We start from the raw sequence: 20,926 nt of genomic DNA on the forward strand, positions 1-20,926 counted from the left end.
CAATAACCTCGTATGTGATTGGAGGACCCTTAGACTCCTCGTCCAATCACGTGTGAGGTCATAGGCATGACTGATACAGCAGTACTTGCAAGACGAGCATACAAACAGACACGTGTGTGTTACTATATTCAGAAGAACTGTATCTCCAGTTCCTTTGTTTGGTTTTTGCTGGTTCGTGAATAATGGCTGGACGACATCTCGCGTTCAACTCGCCTTCAACTCCTCTCCGCGGTCAGCAACTTTCGCCCAGTCCGCAGACAGACGAGAAGAAACTGCTGAATGCTCTCAGTGGATTGTCTCGTCAACTCTAACAACAAACTGCCGATATTACATTACAGGTCATTTAGCAGACGCTTTTATCCAAAGCGACTTAAATTACACTTTAAACCCATGGCATTTTCACATTTTTGCCCGGGGAGCAATTAGGGGTTAGGTGTCTTGCTCAGGAACGCTTCGACATGGAACATGGGGCAGCCTGGAATCGAACCACCTTGTGCTTCCCAGCACACCTTCTCTAACCACTGCGCCACGACGACCCACCGATATCAACGAGCGGTTCGCTCCACTGGAGCGTTCAGGACTCTCCAGGTTGCTGTCCATAGAGGAGAGGTTGGCGGCTCTGGAGGAACTGACTCAAAGAAGAGGAGACGGGCGCACAATCCCAAGATGGCGGTAAGAATACGTTCGATGACTGCAAGCTAAGCTAAAAGTAGCGTAGCCTCAAACGAAAGCTAAGAGTAGCCTAGTAGCCTTACAAGTGAGCAGAAACCGCTTTATTAAAGTGCATTTTCTTTGCCGTGTTGTTTACAGGAAGCGGTGCGCCGTCTTCACAACTCCGAGACGAATTACAGGCGCCACGAACCGGAGCAAGGGTAAGATTTAAAGAATATGCTTTCATTCTGCGCTATAAGGAAATATATACGTATGGATACCGATCATAACTGTACATTTTGTTTTCACAGACTAATCTCGCCTCATAATGAGGCGGTGACCTCGTATTTGCTCCGGGAAAAGTCCAGATTTAGACAACGTCATTGTGTGTAAGTTACACCGTTTACTATTTCTCCTTCCTTGTTAAATGTTACATGAATTGTCTCCTGAACCCCGTGAGGCCCAAAAACGAAAGCATTTCTTTTACGTTTTGTGGACGTGGATAATGGAGAATACTGAGCCCTGAGCTGCTTCCCGAGAGTATTCTACCTAAAAATGAAACCTGTCTTCTGGCGACCTGCAACTTAGACTTACTGACCTTAAAACCTGTTTCGGCCAACCGGCGTAGGACGGTGTCTGTTGCTTCCAAACAGGATTCCGCTGAAGTGGATGCGAGGAGGATGTCGTCCACATATTGCATTAATGTCGTGCCCCCTGGCAGGGAGCACCCTCTTAACGCTTGTTTCAACACTTGGTTAAAGATACCTAGCGAAAGCACGAACCCTTATGGTAGCCGAGTATACCGTAGCTGTCTGTTCCCATACGTGAATGAGAACACATCCCGTAAGTCTTCGCGTAGCGGCAGGCCAAAAAAAAAAACGCGTTCGCCAAATCAATGCAAGTGAACCATTGCTGCTGTGGTGTCAGACTAGTCAATGTAGTGTACGGGTTTGGGACAGGTACTGTAGTTACCAGTCTGTCCTTTATTTTTCTGAGGTCATGTGCCATCCGATATTTACCGGTCCCTGTCTTTTCTACAGGAAGAATGGGAGTGTTCCAGGCGGACTGTGAGGGCTCCAATACACCTGATTTGATGAGGCCCTCGATAGTTTCTTTGATCCCTTCTGCTGCGGCCGGCTTGTGAGGGTATTGGGGTTTGCCAAATGGGAGGACCGTCATGAACTTCAAACGTCACTGGTTTACATGCATTACAAAAACCTACGTCAGTCGGACCTTCTGACCAGAGGTAGTCTGGAAGTTTCTCAAGAAGGGTTGCTGTGCAGGGATGGTCGGTCTTTTCGCGTCCGTGGTCTCTGGACACCTGTTCGTGTGTTAAAATGACAGAGTTAGTTGCTTTCCCTGTAATCCTGTACGTTCTAGCGGAGGGAGAAAAACAAACATCAGGCAGTTGAGTGCATACCCAGTCGTCTAGCAGCATCGCCCATTTCGTCATTAGACCTAAGTCTTCAGCCTGATGTTTGGGATGCAGAGCCAATGACACATGCGGCACTGCATCTTGATTCATTAAATACCATTTTGATTGATCGGGGGAGAGGATAACAGCTGAGGCTACCCCTTCCGGGCCCACATAGAGATTTTGGGACGTCACCTCCCATTCAGTGTTTTCTAAATGTTCCATGAATTCGTCACAATAGCACTCATCCCCTTGTCTATCATAAAACAATGTTACATGAGGAGGATCTGGAGGAGGAACATACGGATCAAGAAGAGTTATCCAAGGCTTCCACTTTTGGTAAAGAGTCATAACCCCTGGGACTTCAGGACACTCAGGCTTCAAGAGGCCCCAATAAATGTCAGCATATTGTTGTTGTTGCTGCAGTGTCTGCACCACCCACTGACCATTCGTTTGTCCATTGTCATTGCAATGCAGAACCGTTCCATCCATCATGGTGACGCTTAGTCCGTCTGGGCTGCACAAGATCGGAGCCCCCGTCTTAATGAGAAGATCCCTCCCCATAAGATTCACTGGAACTTGAGGCGAAACAACAAAAGAATGAGTTAATGTCCGATTTCCCACTTTCACCAGTAGGGGGACTGTTAGAGGCAGTTTCTGTGACACCACGGAGAACTCTACAATGCTGACGCTATCTCTGGACATAGCAGACGAGCCCGCTGCCTGTATGGTGGAGTATGTGGCCCCAGTGTCAACGAGAAACGGCAGTTGTTGTAGTACCGTGAGTGACATCATGGGGTCTGCCCTGCCCCTGCTGTCCGGGTCTCTCCCGGGGGGGTGTCACTGAGAGGCATCTGCCTCATAGCCCCAGTCCTCCAGTGTGGGGTACTGTCCTCTAGGGGACGGTGCAGCATGTGCATTGGGAGCCCATGCTTCCTGGGGTGGGACACCTCTACCCCTCCCCTGTCTTCCTTTACCAGGACACTCCTTAACCTGGTGCCCCTCCATACCACAGTTTAAACAACCTCTTCCCCATCTGCGTCCACCTCTTCCTCCTCCCCCTGCATATAGACCTCCTCAACACGCTCCTCCCCAGCGGCTACCTCCATAGCCTCCCCTGTAACCACCCCCTCGGGCTGTCCCATACGACGTCTTCTCCCATGGTGGGAGTGGATACAAATCCGGGGCGTTACCTCCAGCTGGGGCAGCCTGTGCAACCATCTATCACTCGTCTTTCCCTTTCTACTTCTTGTCGCTCACTTCCTGTCTTACTTTGGTGAGCTGGAGCTTCAGCAGTTGAGCCTGCAGCTCCTTTAACTGTTTATCTTCCCCTGTCGCTTCTTCTATCGCGTCTTGTAAATGGTGTAGCAAATGTCTCTCCCACACAGCAAAGTCACTACCTGGCAGGTCTGGGTTAGTGATCATTTTAGCTTTCACACTCTCTGGTACGCCCTCCAGTACCGCCTGTCTAAACCATTCCCTGTGCACTCCCGCAGTGCCTGGGTGATGACCTGTGTGTTTCACCCATGTTTCCTTACATTCGTCCAAACAAGCGCGCAGTTTTATTCCCCTAAACAAATTTATTTCTTGCTGCTCAATTTGTTTTCATGTTTATTTCTATTTGTTCTAATAATTTTTCATCATATTGTAAATCCTTGATTCAAGTGTTACATTTAAAAAGAAAGTAGTTCAGCAAAACTAAAAGTTGCAATGTCTTATCAACCTGTTAGTTGATTTCATAAAATCCCCTCTACGATCCGCTTGTTCATGTAAAGGTTTTTGGCCGACCTTTGACAGCCCAGTAATGATGAGCTCTGCAGCAGCAGGCTTGTTGGTTGAGAATCAGTCTCTCCTTTTTTTTTTTTTTTCTACCCTCGTATGGAGGCGGTTTTCCGAATTACACCGTTCTGGGTTGTTTTTGTCTACGGCTTTACTTTTTTATCCAAAACGAAAACCATACGGACCTCAAGTCCTCTATTTTGTCAATTTCTTTGTGAAGTTTCCTTTTTCCCCAAACTTTCACCGTCTCACATTTTGCTATCAATGTTCCTTTGATCAGACATTTGGTTCCATCATCAAGATACTGTATCAAGTGTATCGTGCACTATACACTCAATAAGCAGCACTCAACAATTTACTGCCTATCTCTGAGTTTAGGAAAATACTCAAAAAACTACAAACATCAATACAAAAAACAGACACTATACAGAACAATTCTCCTTATTTCTCATCTCTTAATTTTCAATGACTGTTTCCCCTCTTTTTAGTAAATCAATCTTTCCTACGGTTTTAAGTCTAATTTCAGCTGACACTCTCAGCAGTCTATAATCTCTAGTCTCCCTTCTCCCACAATATGTGCATCAGTGACGCTCTATCTGCCAAACTAACATCTTTCTCCTCTAACAACTTTCTCACCGCGCGTCCCGTGTGCTCCACAACATCATGTTTCTTTTTCTCAGTGGTGTCTCCGCTCACCGCCACCAACACATCCTCAGTTGGTCATTTATTATTTTCCATCGATACCCCGGCGCTGGCTCCCAGCCGCCGTCCTCCACTTCTCCATCAAATTCACCTTCCATTTATCAGCCGTAAATCAGTTCGTATGTATTTTACCAGAGCAGACCGCTATGTTCTGAAAGTTTATACTAACCTTTCAGAGAAAATGTTTGTGTCCACGAGCTTATGTTAGTCTCGCAGAATGAATTTATGCCGAAAGTTTATACTAACCTTCCGGAGTCAATGCGTCTGTGAGTTTATGTTAACCTCTCAGACTCAATTATTAAAGCCGCAAGTTTATGTTTTAACCTTTCGGTCTGTCTGCGTTCTCAATTCCTTAGAACGTACTTCCAAAACTTATTTCTTTAAGTGCATTTCTCTACACATTTATTTATTTATTTAATCACTCCTCTCTCTCCCCCTCCACACTCCAAAGCGCGCTGTGTATTTCTACTGTATCCCAGCACCTCTCCAAGGGCTGCACATGTCTAGGAATCGAACATACGGTTTTTCTAAGGAACTCTAACCCTGGGTGACCAGCCCGCAGAGCTTTGGGGGTCCCCAGTTCCCAGGCGCCTGTACCTAGCGGACTCAGCCCTCGTCAGGGTCCTGAGGGGGGTTGCCAAAACCGAGACCAGTTTTTCGGGGGTCCCCAGATCCCCAGGACACCACACCTAGCAAAATCAGCCCTCGTCAGAGTCTGAGGGGGTTGCCAAACCAGAGACCACGATATTGACTCTGAATCAATTCCCTTAATTTATTCCGGATCTTCGATCCCACGATACCCACCGGTATCCACTAAACCATAGTTAATTTATCTATTGCCAAACTTCAGCGCCCTTCGATTCCTTTGATTTATGACGGATACTTGATCCCTTGGTACTCGCAGGTACCCACTAAACAACAGTAATCACTTCTTTTTTGGATTCCAGACCTTAAGCACTGCAGTACTTTTCCGATCACACCAATACTCGGCGGTGTTCAACCCATCGATGCAATTTTTTTATTCTTTTTTTTGTTTTTTTTGTTTTTTAGAGAATTGCTCAAGTATTAATTTGGCTCGTACACCACCAATCCACAACGTACTCCTTACTTTAGCTTATTCAATATGCAGAATTAGATGTAACAGGTTTCTGCTTACCTTATTTTGAGGCCGACCTGGGAGTACGTCTCGTTCAGCAGGTGTAGGCGTTTTAGATCGAATTCGCCTGTGCAGGAAAACCTCTCATCCCGGACGAGCCCCCAAATTGTCAGGATCACCGATCCCCCGAGTTGGTTAATGAGAAGAATCGCAGCACGTTGATCAATTAAAGTCAAAAAGTTAACATTTATTTAGAAGAGAAAAAGATTACATGAGCAATTCTCCGCAGATATCTGGCTCTAACTATTGCTTGCAAGCAGGAGGTCCAACACACCAGCACGTATCTCAGCGCTCGGCGTAATGACGTCTCCGAGCAGTGAAAACGCTGAGTTTTTATACACATGTGAAGAACATTCTCCGTGCCAGTTACGAGAAGCTACAAAGCAGGTTGAGATAAGAACCCAGGTGAAGCTGAGGGTAACACACACACACACACAAGATCCTCCTCAGTGGCCGGTGCAAATCATAATTAATTGACATAAAGTAAAAACGTGGATCCGGAACGAAAGCTAAGAATAAGATACGAACCAAGGCCATGAACAGAAGTCCTTTGTTTTGAAGCGTCTATGAGCTCGAGCTGACTGCCCTCCCTTCTCAGGACACAGCTGCAAAGCAACATTTTGTATCATGCTGCTCTTTGCACATCAGGGTCAAACACAGGACACTTGAGACACGGCATTAGCACAAAACAATGTTATAATATATTTTACCACTACATGCATCTCACAGTTGCCATCATTTCTTGCAAGGCAGCCTCCATCGTGAGCTCTAGTTCCACTTCCTTGCATTGCTGTAGGCCTTTCAACAACACTCCTGGTGGCGTGTTTGATGCCATAGCCATGTTCATCACCACTGCTAGTGCCAGGGTTGCCATCTCCATCATGACTGCTAGTACAGGGGTCATCCTTACTTCTCATTGCTCCATCACTTGTAGCAACCCTAGTGGTGCTAGGTCTGCCAGTGTAGATTTGTGGACCATCAACTTCCAAACAGTCATCATCCTTGTCCTTACAACTGCTTAATGTTGATCTGGTAGTGATGTGGGAACATTCATTTTCTTCATCTGAGTCAGTCTTAAACAGAAAAGAAGACCAAAAAAATATATATCAAAACCAAAAATGACAACTTTTAAATTAAATAACCATATTGGAAATAAGTAATTATTTGACCGATTAAAACAAGAAACCTTTGTCTGCACTGTTCTCTGGTTAGATTGCTCTGAAACCTTTGCTTTAATTGAATATTTTGTCTACTGCTAAAAGTAATAGTATACATGTATTTTTCAAAAGACACATTTCACTAAATAGAATTGTATTAAAAACAAATTTAAAAAATAAAGCAAACTTACTAAAAGGGTCCTTGATGGTCTCACATACAGGGCTTTGGTTTTAAAAACCTTATGGATTAGCATGCCATTCAGCTCCTGGCCCTCCTGGAGTTTAGGGGACACCAGCTTATTGCCACAAGCCATTAGAAACTGGAGGCTACAAAGAAGATGGGGATATTACAACAACAAAAAATGATTTTAGACCATGAGAGTGCGTCTCTCCTTGGTTTCTTGTTCTTATTAGATATGTGACAGAGTCATGTAAATTGTATAACAAATGCTGCTGTATTAGGTTTGCAATAAAGATGATTGCAAACCTGTGTTTGTTTTTTAAAGTGTTCTATGAATAAAGATTATTATATAATTAATTACGAAGTAAGAAAAGAAAAGGCTTTACCTGACATCCTCTGGAATGTGCTCACCAAAACCATCTCTGAGAGCACTTAATTATAAAAACTACTGCTTTTTTTCGCTATTGCTTTTTCATATTTTGGCAGACAATTAAAGAAAATTTAACGTGAGGCAGCAGGAGTCGGTTCACAGTCCATGCCAAAAGGCGGTTGATCATGGGTGACGGTCTGCGGTTGTATCAGTGGTGATTTCTTTAAGACCGCAAGGAAATGTAAACAAAAGTGGCAATATATGTACTCTTGTGTTAACAATTATTGACTAAAAAATGCGCTAGAACAACATTTGCGTTTGTGTTGTGGCTTTTGTATTTGTCTGAACCTTCTCGGCCACCGTACCCAAACATCACCACAACATATCCCCATAAGTGGCACTAGGATGAGCGACATAAACCATTGTGAGCCCTTCACTGAACTTTCAAACTCCGTAAAGTGCAACGCTGCTCACGGAACATGTTAACAACAGTCCGTTACAATACATTCCATTCACATATACACTACATTCCTGGTTTTAGTTTAAGCGAATTCCCACGCTTACTCCTTTTGAGTTAAATATTGTTCGTTGGTTCATTCGTTCATTCATACAGTAAGCTAGGTTAGGCTAGGCTCCAAGAGGTGAACTAGCCAGCTAGCAAACTGCACACGAAAGATAATTTCGATACGTATAATTACCTTTTTCTCCTCATGCCTTTGGATGTCCACGTGCCGAAGTGCTGCTGCGCTTGATAGCGGGGTGCACAGTGTCTCCCGATTGGACCCGCAGCAGACAGCGGCACGCCGCTACGCTGCCGGGACGGAAAGAGAGCTGCTAGGTGGCTGTCGACTGTGTCCACACCTAGAGCCCCGGAAACGACCGGCTGCTGCTGAACACTTGAGGCATTAGACAATGTTCTGATTGTCTCCACTGAGGCCAATATATTGTTTAATAACGCCGCTGCTTCGGCTAAGTTGCTTGAAGGCTGTTGAGCACATGGTTGAGCTGACATTATTGCCGCACACCTTCCGTTTTAACTGAAACACCTTCCGTTTTAACTGAGATTTTCATATGTGTGTGTGAGAGCTTTTCAGTAGTGTGTGTGAGAACTTTTCAGTAGTGTGTGTGAGCGTATAGAATTCTAGTAGTGTGTGTGAGAGCTTTTCATATGTGTGCGTGCGCGTATAGCATTCCAGTAGTGTGTGTGAGAGCTTTTCATATGTGTGTGTGAGCGTATAGCATTCTAGTAGTGTGTGTGAGAGCATTTCGTATGTGTGTGTGAGAGCTTTTCAGTAGTGTGTGTGAAAACTTTTCAGTAGTGTGTGTGAGCGTATAGAATTCCAGTTGTGTGTGTGAGAGCATTTCATATGTGTGTGTGAGAGCTGAGACGTGCCCTTGTTATGCGTCGGTCAACCCTTAACAAGTTGTCCCCTTAAGTGTGCGTGTTTTTGAGTGGATGGTCTGTTGTGTGTTGACGACTTGTGTGGTATGTACGTCACATGTGTGTTAGTTTCTGCGTGTTGCCATTCCAGAGTTGCCTGCCGTTGTGTCATCGGCCACAGCGTCGACTTGGCTGACCTCTCATCTCTTTAGTGTCTCTCTATTATCTTTAGTCTCTTTAAGCAGAGATTGCTGATCTAATACGTTCTGAATTTTATTTTATTACTGATGAAGCAGAATGTTCGTGATAGTTAAAGGACCAATCTGTGCAACTGTAAACAAATATTATTATTAGGTATTAGTGCTGTCATAAGATTCATTTTTTATTCAATGAAATTGAAATGACCCATTTTTGTTTTTTGTACCAATTGTTTTTATTTTTCGATTAAAAAAAAGTAAATTGGAAAAATATTGCAAAACAGTTGTATTTTTGAATCTAGTTTTAGCCACCTGAGGGCAGAAAGACCCGCTGCAAACACAACACAGACATATCTTCTGTTTGGGTATTCATCAACCCCTGATGCAAACATGTTTCTCGTCAGCTGATAAATGCTCCACTGTGTTCACCACTTAGTTGCTAAACGTGTGTGTCGATGATGAGCGACTAGCGTCCAGCAGATACAGAAATATTGAGTAATACAGCTGTAGCAATCAATCTCGTAGATGGTCCCTTGGCTGCTGATCAAAGTGCCGCCAACAGAGGACGAAGACGGGGGGGGGGGACTTAGTCAGGCTGTGAGCTCATTTTGTTGCATGGACAACTGCTTCAAGGAATGTCAACGAGGAGTCGTGGATTGAGTCAAGACAATGTAATCCAACACAAGGTCCCACCTGACGCATCATTATTCATAACGACTGAACACGGGGCAAACAAATGATTGGACGGATTGTGGACGCGTCCCGTGTGGAACCTCAGCGTGGTGACCTTGAACAAGATGTCGGACTCCCTATCAGCCAGAAGAAACAATGTTGTGTATCCGAGCATGGCCTCCGACCACTGCGTGGGGGTCAGAGGTCATGCTCGGATACACAACATTGTCAATAAAGGATCCGTGCATCACTCGTAATTTTGCATGATACCATTAAAGACTTGTGGTCAGCTGGGAGCCCAAACTGAGACCGCTCGGAGAGGGAGAGGCATTTCTAACACGTCTCAAGCACACGCCACTACTCTGCTTGCCGCCTTCCATCCCACTATGATCACTGGCTTACATATGGTCGCCATCTGGCCTGGCAGAACAGAGCCAGAGCCTCGCGTGGCACAGTGCTGCTGGGATCCAGGTTCAGTGGCGACATGATTAACCCTTTAGAGCAGTGGTTCTTAACCTTGTTGGAGGTACTGACCCCCACCAGTTTCATATGCGCATTCAGCGAACCCTTTTCACTAGCGCACCAAAACCAGACTTTCTTCCCAGCATGACTGGAGCTCCGTCCGAACAAACTACAGAAACCATATCCCACGAAAGATTGTTGTCTTTGAAGAAGTCATCCACAAGTTTCTTCATATCGGCTGATTTAGTTGTTGTCGTAAGAGGCTTACAAAAGAAAAAATCTTCCTTTATCACGTTGTCTTTCACATAGCGCACAAATACAGCAAGCTGGCTTAGATTGGAAACGTCTGTGGTCTTTTGTGGTCTTTTTTTGCTCGACATAGTTAGTATGAAGGGATTAAAATATTAAGAAAGAAATCACACGACGTACCATCACGACAGTCACAATTTGACTACTGAGCGCATCAAATTCCCTGCAGTACAGATAGGCCAAGCGATGTTGCGTGATCACCTGCAGCCAATGATGGCCAAGCGGGGTGTGTAATCACGAATCATATGAGTCGGGTGTGTGTCTTGACCTCCGCCGAACCCCTGAGACTGACTCACCGAACCCCTGGGGTTCGATCGAACCCAGGTTAAGAACCACTGCTTTAGAGCCACAATGGTGCTCCAAGAAGACTCATTATCTCATGTTCGATGGCACCGCTTGAAGTGAGTTTCTATCTTGTTGTGTCGTCTCGAGTGGGCAGTTCCATCTCAATTGTATTTCCTTGGTGTACCTGCTTGCAGTGTGTTTAGGGAAGCACGCTTTTTCGTGGGCCCTGGTGCCTCCAAAATAGATTCAAGTGCAGGGTAGGAGCCACATGGAGGTTGGAGTTCCTGTCCCACTGCTGCAGCCGACACTGAGAAACCCCACAGAGGATCTGCATAAGCCTGCCTACACAACTTTGTTTACCAGTTGTTTGCTAGTGCCACATTCTGAAAGGGAGACGTTTGTACTTCATATTTTGGCTGGAGTTTTATCCAGTGGCTTGTCTCCGGCAGAGGAATACGTGTTTGCCGATGCACTCTTCTCACAACATGACTACGGCGCTTCTGGTGACATCTTAAAGGGAACCTTTGAACTCATCACTTCTTCTTCAGTCGCGGCTGAGCATCATTCCGCCTCCTCTCCTGAGCGAGGCCGAATAGCTGCCGCATCGCAAACAGGACTCGTCCACTCATCTTGTTCGGTCTGAAACCAACACATTTGCAGAGAGATTTCTGGTGCAGTGACAATCGCAAAGGGGATAGTGAAAGCCATCACGCAAGCACACACGGGCAGTCGGCAGCATGTAAGAGCTCCATCAGCTCTTCCCTGAGGGTAGACAGTGCGTCGCATTAGCTCGCCAGAGAGCTAGTGAGTCATCTTGCCTCAGTGCGTCGTCGGAGCATTCCACTTCCCCGTCAGCCGGTCCTGTAATTCCTCTCAACCAAGGTTAAGGAGCCGCACAGCGAAGCTCAAATGAAACAGAGAGGTGTTTTTAAGTATTGTCAAAGGCGTCCATTCACCATCCCCACTCCCCCCCCTCATGCAGCCCTACGACACATGCTGGCAGCGCAGGTTACTGCCGCGGCAGGAGCCGCCTCCGGCGGACAGGCAAAATTCCGATGACGGGGGTTGAAGGTTGACAAGGTTAAATTGAAAAGTGCAACGTTGGACCGAATCACATCAAAAGACGTGGGCGGCGAATCACGTGTTCGCGCTGAAAGCCGGCTATTTACTTTGGCACGTGATGGTTTAAGAAGAAGAGTGGGAGCGAGGAAGGGGCTTGTGTGGCCCTCCCGCTGCTTTTAAATGGCTCACGGTGGGTTTCCTGGAGTTTGCCAAACAGCTCGCCAAAGAGGGCCCATTGTGATGAGATCCTGCGCTTGGTTTCAGATGTGCAGGTTGACAGTGGCTATGTTAATATTAAATTAGCTGCATATTATGAGAAAGGAGCCATGAAAAAGTTAGTTTTTTAAAAGTATTTCAAAGGCTCCGCAGAGAGTCACTGCTTACAGCCATTTCACGAGTTCACACCCTGTAAACGATAAGCCGGAGGAGGATAAAAAATTGGCTTCAAAGTGAAATGGAAATCGCTCGTCACTCTCCGAGCGAGGAAGAGCAGCGAACATCAGAGGAGTGACTAATGGAAAGGGATTTGAAATATTACACATTTTCTGCCTTTGGGAGAAGTCTCCTGACAGGTGCAGCTGTTTACTAACCAAACGTATTTCAACTTCTTTAATATATAAATGGAAATAATGACAGCATTAAAGTAAAATAAACTATATTTTATACACCCCTTTTCCATCACAATCAGACAAATTGAACCTAATTGATTATATGCATGTATCAGTCAAATTGTCTCTTTTCAGGCTGCATTACTGTGTTCCACCGTAACATTAATGTCATGCCTCTCTCTCACTCAGGTGTGCTGTGCCTACCTGAGGGTCTGGCTCTCTACAGGGACCAGCAGCAGCAGCGAGCAGGGAAAAGCGGCGAGGGGAACGCCTGCAGTCAGCCCGAGCTGCGCTCCATTGAACAGTGTTTACTGGCCACAAGAGTGGGCAGCATCTCTGAACTCAGTGAGTCATGTGTGTGGGGGGGGGGTGCGGGGGCGGGGGGAGGTTGCGATGACTCTCTGAACGTGCTCCGTGGTCATTGTGCGGTTAATTGCCCATTCTCTCGAGTAGAGCGGCTCACCGGTCAGCGTCAGGTGACGGTAGCTCAGACGAGGCGCGTTTCATCGTGACAAACGCCGCAGTGCGAAAACATCACACGGCCGCACGTTTGCTGAGGAGTAATTTGACTTTCTCTCGTGCTCATCCGGCGCCTTTGGGATGACGCCCCTGACCGCTGGCCTCGTCGCCCCCCGAAGCCAGCACGCAAACTCACTGACAGGCTTTTACAGCAAAGGCACGTGTCGCAGTATGAAAAGTACAGTCTCCCAGTACGTACTGATGGTGTTTCTGTGAACTAGCACGCTCAACAAGCAGGACGCTGAAACTGAAACGGCATTTGAAATGCAGCTGTCATTAATTATTTAAAGCGGACATCTTCTGCTCTTGCAGGTCAAGATGTGAAAAAAGGTTTTGTACTATACGTTCTCCAGAGGATCTAAAGGACCAAAGCCAAACAGCCGGGTTCTGTTGCGTGCCGGAAGGGTGGAGGAGCAAAGATTATTTTTTCTCAGACTGATAATACATATTAATAAAGCATTATTTAAACTGATACAGCCAAATGAAATCTGATGCACCCATATTCAGCGGTGCATTTTAGCCACGTTTGTGGCAGATGACATTCTAATAATTGTGTTTGTCGCACCAACCTTTCCTTTAGGTCTCCCAGTGTCTCTACTTCTAGTAAAACATCTCCCCGTTTGCTAGAGGGATTGGATGAGCAACTTGTACACCTTTAACATTCCTGCTTCCCATTGGATGAACCCTGATGACCGTGGCAATCAGAGTTCATCCAATGAACAAACTCTTTAGTTTCATCTATTAAGTGATTACAAAACATTTTGATGGGAGTTTTTTTTTTCAAGTCGTGCAGCTTGAATTACTGGGAGTGTCCTTCATTTTGGGGTTCAACGATATTTATGCCTGATACGATAGTGAGATTTAATAAGACACAAATATTGTCCCACCCTATCAGTAAATTGCTGTATCATCATCCCGCCGTGCATTCATATGTGTATATTTATTTGAATTATAATTAGTCCACTCTTGGTGACAGCAACTCTAATGAACCAGCGCTATTTATTTAGCTAATAAGTTTGACAAGCTCTCCAAAGGTTAATTGAATGTCTGTCCACTCACAACGCACTCATCATTCAATAATGGGCATGTGAATCATTTCTGAATACATTTATACAATACCAAATTATTTACATGGGTCAGTTTTATACAACCATAAAAGGTTTTCTGATTGTGTTTCACCATATTGTCCTTAGTCAGCCAACAAAGTTTTAATACACAAATTCACCAAATGAAGTTCAGCACAAGATCTTCACTAAAATGTCCTCCTTGTTTACTGTTCTGGGCAATATTCTGAATTTCACAGTGGTGTATATTCACTGTGCAGCAAAAACCATTTTCATGTTGACTCTTTTGATATAATCATAGAATCATCATCATTTTGGTCTCATCCTAGGAAACATATCCGAGTGCTGTGATGTCTTCAGACGAAACAATAACTAATTCCAGCAAATTAGTGCAGCGTATCTCCTGGTACGCACGAAGGAAACAAAACAAAAACGACGAGGATGAGGTTATTGAGTCTGTTTCTGTTGTCATGGCATTGGGATGTCAAGGGTAACACAGAGCCAATTCTCCTCACTGTATGTTTTCTCAAGAGCGAGGGGGGAGGAGCCGGGTGCGAATTGCCACTCGTCTGTCCACGTTGTGTTGATGAGGTCATGCAAGAACTCGTTCTGTCATGTTGACACTGCCAACGCACTCTGGGGCAACAGAGCGTCCAATAGATGATAGCAGAGCTTAGGCCAGTGGTAATGTTATCAGCTCTGGAGAGGAATTCTTAAATGAAGTTTTTGCAAACAGAGACACGACACAAGCCAGGAAAATGAATAATTGAGAAAAGCAGAAGAGCATGTAATGATTGCATTATCAGCCTGTCATATTGTGCATCTGAGAGAGCAATGTCTGGGAAACAGTGGAGAATAAAAGATGGGAGGGTTTAGAGAGTTGGATTTTCTAAAATAGATTCCTTGGAGTACAATAACGTTAATTAACATCCCATTCTATTCCGCTGGCATTTACACTCAATTTTCAGCGTTTCCCCCAGATTTACCTAGGGGAAAATCTGCGCCCAAATGCCAAATTAGCATATGCTGAAATGACTGTACAGGAAATACTGCAATCATTAGGATTCCTGGATTCACTGAGTAATGCCGGACGAATTTACAGATAAAAAATGTGGGGTATATTGATGTTTGAATGTATTCTTAGATTTCTCAAAAAGGGTGGAGCATGAACGATGCATGCGGGTTTTCTCCACATGAATATAAATCTATACTGCTGGAGGACCACAGAGGACTGCAAGGTCAAATGGCAGTGACCTCTCTGGTCGGTCTGCGTCATCCACACAACAACTGACAGCATCATCCACTGATCCCCCCCGTTTGACAGTTTGGGAAATATACTCCATTCTGCCCGCCGTGGAGATGGTATGGTTAGCTTAGCATAATGACTGGAAACAGAAGGGAACATCTATCTTGGGTCTGTGCATATAACAAAATGTTTTTCCATTGACCGACTGTACAGACATTTGAGTTGCATGAAGCGTTTAAACTAACTCCATTCTCCTTTAGTCTGCTAGATTTGAAGGAAAATAGTCATGCGTGGACAGTATGACAAAATAATTCCTAAATGTGTAAAGGCTGTCAAATCGCCCAATAGCGTTGGATCCAAAGTCTTCCAGAGGTCAGCATTCAGCTGCAAGGTATTAATCTGGAAATCCTCCACTGTGAATCTGGCAGCCTGAACAACCAGCAGTTTGTGGAAGTTGCTCAGATGATGACATCAAATATTGCTCTGTATAGAAAACTAATACAATGAGCATTAAATTGTTGATTTAGTTATACACTTTTGAACATTATTTTTTTGTTCCCGAACACAGTGAAGATTACATTTTACAATAACCAGAAAGAACCTCTTCAAAAATTTTGATTTTTCTTTGTCTTCATGCCTCATTTGACATTGCAATTGGGACTTTTTTCCTTTCGTTTCTGCCAATAGCTAATAAAATATACTGCTTATGGCATCATCAGTACTCTCAGTAAGCCTCTCAAAGGCCATGTTGTGCAGCATCAGCAGCAAGAGCACTTTCTTAACATCTTTACACATATTCTGTAAGATATATATGTATATACACATTTTTGACTGGTAATGTAGATATGCACTGAAGGCTGACAATACTGCTTAACTTGAATGCCTGTCTCATAAAAGTAGCAGTCATTTAGGAAATGGTGCAATCATTTTAGTGTAATTCCGGATGATATCATTAAACATTGAGAAAAGCAAAACACAACCAATGATGGTATAAATGTGTGCAATTCATTTGTGACTATAGAGCAAGAAAAGAATGAAGCGTAGCCGCGTGGAACTTAACAGGATGTACATCACATCTCGTCCTCATTCCCCTGAGTGCGCAGCATCCACCAGTGCTCCTCAAATAAACATTCCCGAGACGTCCGACAGCAATAGAGTCGTCGCCTGATAACTCGCTGTGCCATCTTGTGCAGACTAACGTGCCCGGATCTCTGCAGGAATGCAATGTTTATTCCTCTCCTTCTTAAGCTTTGTTGTCGGCGGCTGAAAGCCCGCCCTGCTCTTAAATGGACAACTTGAATACGGGCAAGAATGGCATCTTGTGTCCTGTTGGTTTTTATGAATGTAGTCGAGGCTGCAAGGTGTCACAGGCTCTGCTCTCTTCCTTCTCTCGTCCTACCTCGACGGCCGCACCTACCGGGTAACCTGGCGAGGATCTGTGTCGGAACCTTGTCCTCTTACTACTGGAGTTCCTCAGGGTTCCGTGCTGGGTCCCCTCCTGTTTTCGCTTTACACCAACTCTCTTGGCGCGGTCATTCGCTCGCATGGCTTCTCTTACCACAGCTATGCCGATGACACCCAACTAATTCTCTCCTTCCCTCACTCGGACACCCAGGTGGCGGCTCGGATCTCTGCCTGTCTAACTGACATCTCTCAGTGGATGTCCGCCCACCATCTGAAAATCAACCCCGACAAGACTGAACTACTTCTCTTTCCCGGAAAAGATTCGCTTACCCAGGACCTGACAGTCAACTTTGGAAACTCCGTACTAACGCCCACTTCGACCACTAAGAACCTCGGCGTCACACTCGACAGCCAACTCTCCCTGACTCCCAACATCACCGCGACAACGCGATCCTGTAGATACACGCTCTACAACATCAGGAGAATACGTCCACTTCTCACTCAGAAGGCAGCGCAGGTACTGATTCAGGCTCTTGTCATCTCCCGCCTGGACTACTGCAACTCCCTCCTGGTCTCCCTGCCACCGCCATTCGACCTCTGCAGCTCATTCAGAATGCAGCAGCTTGACTGGTCTTCAACCTTCCGAAATTCTCCCACACTACTCCACTCCTCCGCTCTCTTCACTGGCTACCGGTGGCCGCCCGCATCCAGTTCAAAACATTGGTGCTCACGTACCAGGACATCCAGGACATGGTCAAACCCTACATCCCAACCCGCACTCTCCGCTCTGCATCTGCAAAACTACTCGTCCCTCCCTCACTGAGAGCAAAACACTCAACTAGATCTCGACTCTTTGCTGTCCTTGCGCCAAAATGGTGGAACGAGCTCTCTGAAGACACCAGGACCGCAGAGAGCCTTCACATCTTCCGCCGCAAACTAAAGACACACTTCTCTTCAGACTCTACCTCGACTAAAGACTAACAAATTGTAGCACTTAAATTGTACTTGTAACGTCACTCTATAGCAAATTGTAAATTGGCTTATTTGAGGAAATTGCACTTTCTTGTTTCTTGTTCTCCTGAGTTTGTACCCTATGGTTGAATGCACTTATTGTACGTCGCTTGGGATAAAAGCGTCCGCTAAATGACATGTAATGTAATGTAATGCAAGGCAGCAAATAATTGAAACACAGAAACTGTGATGGTGGCCGCAGCTGTACAGTGAAACCAAGACCCATTCATCAAGACCCAAAGGGACGCTGGGGACTGCCCATTTACTAGCCTGTAAAGCCCTGAAAATAGTTGTTTTTTCATTCAAATGGGAGTTCATTTTACATTTCCAAAGACTTTCTGTCTCACTTTTTAACGTGCCTTCACAGTCCCTGAGGCAATGAGCAGTTTGGTTGTTATTTTTGTGCTGCATTGAAGTTTCGGTAACCAACCTTAAAAGGTGCCAGACGTCATAAAATCCCTCGTAAATCAAAGCACTTTATCTGCGTGATTCCGCTTTTCTAAGTGGATTTGAAAGCGTTGAAGAGAAAAGAGAGATTCGGCCCTCTTCTTGTTAGCATAAAGAATGAACCATCCAGGATGAGGTATCGATTAAAGGCCTGCATGTTATAATGTGAATGCTATTGACCGTCCTCAACAAATAATCCTCACCGCTACTGAAAACATTTGAGTAAATCCCCTTTTTCAGCAGTCATTTCTGCAAACGCCCGGCAGCAAAAGGATCGCCAGCAGTCTCCCATTATGCTCTAAGCTGCCGCTACTTTGCTACAGCTGCTCTCTCTCTCGCCGTTTGAAATAAATCTAAAATAAAACCTCCTCCGCCTACCTGCCAGTCACAGGAGATGTCACAGGCCGGCATAAATGAGACATGAGGGCCCGGGCTGTTGCTGACCACCTCGGCTGCCCGGCACCGAGCTTAAGAGGGGCACTGTCGTACAACTTATCTCTGCTCCCGTCGGTACAATCAGGAGAAAGACTCGGGAGGGAGGATGACACACGGCGAGAGGACGAGTAGAGCTTCTTGTCCACAAAGGACTGTTGAGAGGTAGGAAGAAGACGGACGCATGAATGCGCTCCCTCTTCACACCCGCCTCTCACAATGTCGGGGTTAAATGGAATCTTGGCAGGTGTCAAATGGCCGACTTGTGATGCTCAGCAAACCGCTCGGGTCCATGGAAATGACGGGTGGTTCGGTTTGATGATGGTTTGACCTCTGGAATTTTGGAAATAGCGTTTATGCACCTATAAATAGCGTTTACGCCCCTCTAAATAGCGTTTACGCACCTCTAAGTGGCGTTTACGCACCTCAAAGTTCCCTGCGCCTTGTATTCTTCCGTTGAAAAAATCCGAAATAAACTTGGTGTACTTTTAAAACAGCTAAGACTACGTTTCCTATTGTTGAACATATAAACGCCGTAGTCTGAATCATGTTCATCTGCGCTGTATTACGGTCTGTGAGCATCCAATCAGTGCCTTGCGGCTGCAGCAGCGACACCAATCAGGATCCAGGAGGTGTGTAAACACATACACGTTGTGGATTCTTACCTCACGGACCGGTTTCATGTCAGACAATATTTCGCGGACCGGTCGAGAAGGTCCGACGGGGGGGGGGGGAGTAGTCGCGCGCTCTGTGTTCGCTGGTCGTGCACGGTAAAAGGACAAGAAAAACGCCTGGTGACGCGTAGATTACAAAACAAGTCAGTTCTCAATGTGAAAAAAAACATGCTGTATAGGCTATTTATGATGACATAGGTAGTACATGAGTGTTTTTAACTTATGTTGTCAGTGTAATTGACAGGCTGCTTAACTGGTTAACTCTTAAATTCAACATATTTTTTCAGGCAGTGATAGGACAGGCAATGATGCAGAGAGCACAGGGAGAGGAGAAACACCAGGTCGAATAGAGAGAGGAAAAGCACAGAGGAGCCATGTTCATGGTTCATGGCTCCTCTGTGCAAGGCAGGACCTGACGTGGAGGAGAAGGAGGCCCTCTGGGCACTACTGTAAAAAGGAGACTTAGTATGTAGATAGTTCTTAATCTGCAATTGTGTTGTTGTGTTGTGTTGACATACTTTTCTTCACTGTTTTCATAGATTTAATGAACTACAAACTACTAACACATTTATTCATTGTCATTGATTGTATATGACTTTTACTGATAACATAATGCAATATAGCCAGGACAGCCTTACAGAGTCGCGACGCTTTGTGTTGCGTTGCTTCGCATTGCGTCGAGGTCTGTATGATCACAAAATTCAGAGTTTACCCACCTCTAATTTTACCACTACAGCACTGCTTGAAGTGGACGGTGCTCTTGGCTGGATGTGCTGCAGCCTGTTTGGTCCCTTAAGTACACAAAAATGGGCTTTAACGTGCTTTTCCAGGATCTGTTTACTTTCTTTTAAACCTGCCTGGAGAATTTTCACATTTTTGTATTAGTAGAGTCCTCTTAAGCTTTGATATTTAAAGCCCATCTGGATGACCTGTTATGGAATATTTCAATAAAAGCTTGGTAGAAGACCATGATGATTTGTCTGATAAAACAGAGTCTTGATGAATGATCAAAGTTGCAAAAAGTCCATTTATTTCTTGCAAGCAGGAGGTCAAATACACAGGCACGTATCACGGTGCTCTGTGGAAATGTCGTCTCCGAGCACTAAAAACGCTGAGTTTTTATACACATGTGAAGGACATTCTCCGTGCCAGTTAGGAGAAGCTGCAAAGCAGGTTGAGATAAGAACTCAGGTGAAGCTGAGGGTAGCACACACACACACACAAGATCCTCCTCAGTGGCCGGTGCAAATCATAATTAATTGACATAAAGTAAAAACGTGGATCCGGAACTTTCGTACCGAATAAGATATGAACCAAGGCCATGAACAGAAGTCCTTAGTTTTGAAGTAAGATGTTTTGAAGTGTCTATGAGATTGAGTTGACCGTCCTCCCTTCTCAGGGCACAGCTGCAAAGCAACATTTTGTATCATGCTGCTCTTTGCACATCAGGGTCAAATACAGGACACTTGAGACACGGCTTTAGCACAAAACAATGTTATAACATATTTTTACCATTACAGACCTTAGAGTACTGACAAATTATGCAGGGGAAATAGCTTTGAGTAGCTAACATTTACCCATAAACAAATTTTCCCCATAGCAGTCCTGAGCATGATTATTCTCCCTCACCCAGTGAGCAGCACAGAAAGGCGTCTTTTTTTGGGACTATGGTGCAGAGAAACTCTCGGTTTCCCAGGACCGAGGACGGTCTTGGGGCGTCTTTTTAAATGCTGTGTGCTCTAA

General features: G+C 45.1%; 1 protein-coding gene across 1 annotated transcript in view; it reads left to right on the forward strand.

The window, feature by feature from the left end:
- LOC120812296 (ankyrin repeat- and BTB/POZ domain-containing protein 3-A-like) overlaps positions 1-20,926 on the forward strand; it is a 63,172-nt gene that overhangs the window by 29,567 nt on the left and 12,679 nt on the right. The window contains exon 2 of the mRNA XM_040168126.2: positions 12,576-12,731. Coding sequence (XP_040024060.2) covers positions 12,576-12,731 — 156 coding nt within the window. The remainder of the gene's footprint in view (positions 1-12,575; positions 12,732-20,926) is intronic.

This window comes from Gasterosteus aculeatus, chromosome Y (assembly GCF_964276395.1).
Source record: "Gasterosteus aculeatus chromosome Y, fGasAcu3.hap1.1, whole genome shotgun sequence".
Classification (NCBI taxonomy): Eukaryota; Metazoa; Chordata; class Actinopteri; order Perciformes; family Gasterosteidae; genus Gasterosteus; species Gasterosteus aculeatus.